The sequence below is a fragment of the Oncorhynchus mykiss genome, chromosome 11 (assembly GCF_013265735.2).
Source record: "Oncorhynchus mykiss isolate Arlee chromosome 11, USDA_OmykA_1.1, whole genome shotgun sequence".
Classification (NCBI taxonomy): Eukaryota; Metazoa; Chordata; class Actinopteri; order Salmoniformes; family Salmonidae; genus Oncorhynchus; species Oncorhynchus mykiss.
Window position 1 is genome coordinate 31,403,601 of NC_048575.1, and position 7,232 is coordinate 31,410,832.

At 41.2% G+C, this 7,232-nt stretch overlaps 1 protein-coding gene across 1 annotated transcript; it reads right to left on the bottom strand.

The window, feature by feature from the left end:
- Nucleotides 1-4,365: 4,365 nt before the first annotated feature.
- Nucleotides 4,366-5,785, bottom strand: LOC110535569 (melanocortin receptor 4). The gene has a single exon (XM_021620635.2). The coding sequence runs from the start codon at nucleotides 5,622-5,624 to the stop codon at nucleotides 4,605-4,607; it is 1,020 nt and encodes a 339-aa protein (XP_021476310.1). The 5' UTR covers nucleotides 5,625-5,785; the 3' UTR covers nucleotides 4,366-4,604.
- Nucleotides 5,786-7,232: the final 1,447 nt, after the last annotated feature.

Below are 7,232 nucleotides of genomic sequence, written 5' to 3' on the forward strand. Positions count from 1 at the left end.
AGGCTCATCCTGACATGACCCTCCAGCATGACAATGTCACCTGCCTTACTGCTCATTCTGTGCGTGAGTTCCTGCAAGACAGAAAGGTCAGTGTTCTGCCATTGCCAGCGAAGAGCCCGGATCTCAATCCCATTGAGCACGCCTGGGACCTGTTGGATCGGAGGGTGAGGGCTAGGGCCATTCCCCCAGAGATGTCCGGGAACTTGCAGGTGCCTTGGTGGAAGAGTGGGGTAACGTCTCACAGCAAGAACGGGCAAATCTGGTGCAGTCCATGAGGAGGAGATGCACTGCAGTACATGTTCTGTTAGTCCCATATCTGTGGAACTTGCTCAGTTTTATGTCTCAGTTGTTGAATCTTGTGTTCATAGAATTATTTACACATCTTTAGTTTGCTGAAAATAAACGCAGTTGACAGTGAGAGGACGTTTCTTTTTATGCTGAGTTTGTATTGTTTTATTTTTTTTATTTCACCTTTATTTAACCAGGTAGGCCAGTTGAGAACAAGTTCTCATGCGTTCTCACAACTGCGACCTGGCCAAGATAAAGCATAGCAGTGCGACAAAAACATTAACACAGAGTTGCACATAAACAAACAGTCAATAACACAAAATAAAATAAAAATAGAAAGATCTATGTACAGTGTGTGCAAATGTAGAAGAGTAGGGAGGTAGGAAATAAATAGGCCATAGAGGCAAAAATAATGACAATTTAGCATTAATACTGGAGTGATATATATGCAGATGGTGATGTGCAAGTAGAGATACTGGGATACAAAAGAGCAAGAGGGTAAGTAATAATATGGGGATGAGGTTTAAAGCTATTTAAAGATTGGCTGTGTACAGGTACAGTTAACTGCTCTGACAGCTGATGCTTAAAGTTAGAGAGAGATATAGGACTCCAGCATCAGAGATTTTGGCAATTCGTTCCAGTCATTGGCAGCAGAGAACTGGAAGGAAAGGCAGCCATAGGAAGTGTTGGCTTTGGGGATGACCAGTGCAATATACCTGCTGGAGCGCTTGCTATGGGTGGGTGTTGCTATGGTGACCAGTGAGCTGAGATAAGGCTGACCTGGAGCCAGTGGGATTGGCTACGGATACGTAGTGATGGCCAGCCGACGAGAGCATAGAGGTCGCAGTGGTGGGTAGTATATGGGGCTTTGGTGACAAAATGCATGGCACTGTGATGGGCTACATTCAGTTTGCTGAGTAGAGTGTTGGGGGCTATTTTGTAAATGACATCGCCGAAGTCAAAGATTGGTAACAGTCAGTTTTACGAGGGTATGTTTGGCGGCATGAGTGAAGGAGGCTTTGTTGCAAAATAGGAAACCGATTCTAGATTTCATTTTGGATTGGATATGCTTAATGTGAGTCAGGAAGGAGAGTTTACAGTCTAACCAGACACCTAGGTATTTGTAGCTGAGTTTTATCTGTTCCTCTTCATTAGATAGCAGGCTGTGTTTACATTGTTGATAGAATCAGCCCATTGGCTGCCTTTATCATGAGGGTATGTACGTGTGTTCTGATTAGTTCCAACTTTAGTCCTTCGGCAAATTTGCCTGAGTATTGAAATGTAGTTTTTATGAAAACATTTGCAAGAATGGAATGTAATAGTCATCATAAGAATGTTTTCCTGTCTGGAATACACTGGGATCGATCAACTTAACGTTTTAAGGCTTTGGCCCACCACCAATAGGTGAACAGTGTAAACTTGTTAATATATTTGCTGACACCCTAGAATGGAGTAGTCTATGTAGCTACATAAACCACACCCCTCTGCAAAAATGCCTTTTCCGATGTTGGTAACAAGGCGGAACTTATTTAAATTAGGTAAGAGAATATCATGATAACATAGCATGAAAATGAGAGTTAGGCTGATGTCACCCTATTCCCTTGATAATTTTATCAATGTGTCATTTGTCAGACTTCGATCTGGTTTCATCCAAATATCAACTTTAATGAAGAACATGATTTTGAAAGTTCATGACCTTCAAATAGTATATGATTTGACTGACAGCATATTCACTCAGTAGATAATTTAGGGATGTTTATTACTCATAACTGCAACAAACATGTCTCTGGCACTAACACGTACAGTCATGGGTGGTAACTTAACAAGTCACTTGAAATCAAAGGCACTCTGGGAAATATTTGAATAAAGTTTTACACTAAGCAGTATGTTAATTTAACACTTGTTCCAGTGTATATAATGGTCCCACTCTTTCAGTGTTGATTTAACACTCTCAGTGTTGACTTAACGCTGGAGAATTTTCTGTGTATGCTGTCAAATCCTCACACATGTTTGTAGTTTGACCAGCTGTTTTCAGCAACTGATATTGTTGAATTCAGTTGTCATATTGGCAGGTTTGCTAGCAACAAACTATTTAGCTAGCTTCTATCCTAGTGTTTGATATGTAATTCGATTTCTTCATAATGAACAGTGTCCTTAAAAGAAGGCAAACTTTTCTATGCCAGGAAAAATCACTCATCATATCAGCTCATTGTTATGGATGTATCAAAATTAATGTCACTAGAAAACCACTTAACACAAATGCAGCTATGCGCTTCTATGGGCTATAGGAGTAAAGGCCAAATTCAATATTGTATCAAGTCACTTTTTTTCATATATTTTTTGATGCCTAAAGGGTTTCTAAAATTCTAAATCAAATATCTAAATGATCCATGGTATGACGATCTTAAAATAATTATATATGTTAGCATAGTACCCAAATATAATTGAAAAAGTTATTTACCAGTAAATGTGTGCTTTAGTATTGTTTGTTGGCACATGTGCTACAAGCAGGATACAAGTCTCAGTTCTGTAAATTACCTTGGAAAAATGTACTTTGCGAAGGGAGGAGGCGGTCGTCCATTATTTCCAAGGTAAAGTACAGTACAGAACGACAGCGTTTTCCCTTACCTAAATAACACAGTTGCTAAAACAACAAGTTGCTTTTCTTTCTTTTACATCACAGTGCAAAATATTTAAGGCCACAACAACAAACAACATCATGTTAACATAAAAACACATACTCACATGGTTTCAACTTTAGAAAAAAGAGCAAAGTAGACATTCATAGATAAGAAGTTATATGTACACTTTACACTGCAATTTATTTTCCAAGCACTTGATAAATGCATATTGAGGATGAATTCAAAATATAGATGAGAGTATGTCTTTGTCATGTAAGTGTGCCTGTTTAAATGCACATGTCCACACAAACATTTTTGTTTTTAAATAAGCAGCATAGGTATATTTTAAGCAAATTACATTCCACTCCCCTGACAGGCTTCATCAACACAAGCCATTTCAATAAGTGCTTGTTTTAGAGACAGAACGTAGAAAACAGTTTTACATAACTCTCCCCTAAAAAAAATGCATACCCTCCCCCCTCATTGAGTTAACAAAAAAATAATGGTTACGACCACAATTAACTGTATGTGTTTATTAACGGGGATATCGACTTTGCAGGCTTTTTGTGGCACTCTGTTGCCTATCAGTGATTCCTCTTTGTTCTTGTGGGTTTGTATGGAAAATTGGCGCAGCTTTGAATGATTTTTTGGGTCAGAGGAGACTTTAAAAGGGTTCAGCTATGCTGCTGTGAATTTATTCTACAAAGCACAGCGTTTGGATGTTTATGTACAATAGAAGCCTATACAGTTTGCTCACAATGTCCAATTGCAACAGTATGTTTTGAAACGGGAGGTGAATGAACTGTTTGAAGCTTTCCATCTTTCAAACTCTCAGAGTATGATAGTGTGCAATTTAAGTGCTATATGTTATCCTTCAAAAATACTATAGTGCATAGGCATCTGCCACTCATTTCTTAAACTCAGTTAAATATCTTTAACATTTTTAAATATTCTAATATAAACATTCAATATCTATCTTCTTTTCTCATATCGTCATCATACTGTATCTTCTCACATTATGGTTCAGTTACTTTAAAAGCTGCATTTTTCAGGACAAACAAAAATATGCCTGATTGTGCTGAAAAGAAACAATGTTATTTCTGTTGTGTTTTTGTACAGAGTGTATGTAAACCAACCTACCTCCTCGGCAACACGAGCCATAGTAACCAGAACCAATTTAGAGGGACTACTTTTTAATAATTTACAGCCGTGTTCTGGAGCACGGGGCAGGACGAGGATAAATCAGTTCTCACCAATCACAATTAGGTGGTTTCTTTCATGTGAGGAGAGGCAGATGCCACCTCAGCAGTTGTCACCCTCAACTTCCACCATACTGTACATGGGCGGTGGGTAGCCTAACCGTTGTTAGGCTACCTACCCACGAGTGTTGGGCCAGTAACCGAAGGATCAAATACCTGAGCCGACAAGGTGAAAAATCTGTTAATGTGCACTTGAGCAAGGCACTTAAACCTAATTCTATCCAAGGGCTCTGTACTACTATGGCTGACCCTGTAAAGCAACACATTTAAACTGCACCTATCTGGTGGCAATAAAAAAACATCTTATCTTATTTACACCGTTACACCATAATGTAGCCTATACAACCATTCATCTCTTTCATGTGACGAGACACAGACGCAGATGCTACCTCAGCAGTTGTCACACTTACTGGGTCTCTGACAGCTGTTCGGTAGTTCAATATTTCCCTGGCAGCTCGCACACACACAGGTTTGGCAGACTGTACCAGCAGAAGATTTCCTTAAAGGTCTTCCTCATCTCTTGGCTCCTGAAGGCGTAGATCAGTGGGTCGATGACAGAGTTACACATGATGAGGATGAGGTACATGTTGAAGTGTGACATGAAGCAGGCACAGTAGGGGTTCCTGGGGCATGATATCATGAGGATGAGGTGGAGGAAAAAGGGAGCCCAGCATACTACGAACACACCCAGGAGGATGGTGAGGGTGATGGCGCCCTTCATGTTGGCACGCTGGCGGATGGGAACGTTCCCGGGCAGCACGGCAATCCTCTTTATGTGCAGGCGGGCCAGCATGAACATGTGGACGTAGAGAGAGGCCATGAGCGCCAGCATGGTGAAGAACATGGTGATGAGGCAGATGAGGACCGTGGTGCTCTCAGAGTAGATAATGAAGAGCACGCCCGATGCCACACAACACGACCAGATGCACGCGATTACCGCCATCGCTCGCTTTACCGTCACAATGTTATGGTAGCGCAGCGCGTAGAATATGGTGATGTAGCGGTCTATGGCGATGGCCAAGAGACTACAGATTGACGCCAGCAGTGAGCTACAGATCATGGAGTCGAACACGTTGTCCATGCTCTTTATGAGCGACCCGGAGATGGTCAAGTTGCCGCCGTTGATCAGGGCGATGACGATGGTCTCGGAGGCGTTGGAGACGCTGACCAGCATGTCTGCCACAGCCAAAGAACAGATGAATAAGTACATGGGAGAGTGAAGATTCTTATTCTTGATGATGGCAGCAATCACCAGGATGTTCTCTAATAAACTGACTATCCCCAGTGTGAGAAAGACCTCGGTAGAGATGAGGAGCTGCTCGTAACATCCTGTTGAGGAGTCCTTGATACCAACGCCCTCTGAGTCTTTGTTGAGGGTTCCCAGAGTCCCAGCAGTGCTGAGGTTCCTGGTATAGCCCACAGAGATCAACCCTTGGTGGTCTGTGGAATTCATCATGTAGTTGTTCGTTATCTTAGTTGGTTCTTGTAGTGTTTAAGTGAAACTTTATTGTCTCCATTCTGCTGTTTTGTTGTCTTTCTTTGCTGTGAAAGAACAGCTCTGTGGATGTAGTCAGAGTCTAGCGTCGGGCAGGTGGTGGAAAACAGAATAAATCCCAGATCCTCGATTTTGCCTCAGCCAGTCCCCAAACTGATCAAGCAGTCATTTTCTCCGGACATCTGCTGATGTTAGCCTTATTTAGCCCCTGGCACTCTGCACTGCTATCAACTGAAAGCCTCCAAAAAGAAAGTGAAAGAAAGGAAAAGATAGATAGATAGATAGATAGATAGATAGATAGATAGATAGATAGATAGATAGATAGATAGATAGATAGATAGATAGATAGGGGGAAAGGATGAAAATAGAGAGGTGAAAGAATGAGACAGGGAGGGAATGGAGAATGCCAAATTCAAAGATCATAAAAAGAGAGATGAATTAAAAAGTGTCTAAAACAGAAAGGTGAAATGGAGATAAGAATAGAGAGAAGGAGTGACGATAAAGAAAGCAGATTGAGAGAGCATGGCAGAGAACGAAAGAACAGGAGCTGAGTTGATCAGTGACAGGAGTCTGAACCTCAGCGATGGAGAGAGCAGAGTGGAGCAGAACACATGCAGGCAGATTACTTTGCAGACTACAGAGTCTCCTCCCTCTCCTTCCAGTGTTATACAGTCAAACACGGACCTCCTCGCAGCCTCGCCCACCCAGCCCTGTCAGCCAATCAGCTCATACAAGGAGGGTGGGGCAAGCTGTCATGCTGGTGTTGATAGAAACACATGGCATAGCAGATTTAAATGTCATGTTTTTCATTAAATTGGATGATATTTGGATGAAACCAGATGAAAGTATGATGACCAAAGCATGAAAAATGACTGTTGCTTCTACATTTATCAAGTTTGATCATAAAGTTAAACACAAATTCATTATTAACGGCACAAGGTGACGTTGCCTTCACTGTAAATTTAACCAATGGTAACATGATATTCTATTACCCTTTTAAAATAAGTACTGGGAGTGGTTTATACAGCTAGAAGCTACTCTGCTGGGGCCTAAAATTTGACTGTAGGGTGTCAGCAAATATAATGAAAAGTTTTCCCTTCATTCATCTACGTTAAAGATACTTAAATGTTTCTGCTTTCATCTGTATCTGGTGTTATCTAGTTACTGGCTAGCTAGGTCTTCAGCCTGCATGGAATGAAAGGGGGGGGGGGGGGAGGGTCGTTCAAAACTCTGAGACAGTTGTCAAGACAACACATCAGTCAGTGCTGCTGTGAACGACATAAAATACACCCACAAAAATATGTTATTGTTGTTGATGCAGTTTCAGTGTTCTTTGAGTTGCTTCATGGATCACCAAATTTGGTTGAGATGATTTTACTGCAACACTGCATCCAAGTTGCTTGACAGGGGTGTTTCAAAGAACTATCATTCAAGGTGAGCTCAAGAATATAAGCTCACCGCCCACTCTGTCTTTTCTAACTTCCTGGTTAGTCATAAAAGATAAAGTACATTTCATATTGACTGTTCAGGACCTTTAAGAATGAAGGAGTTGTGGATTTTAACAGTGCA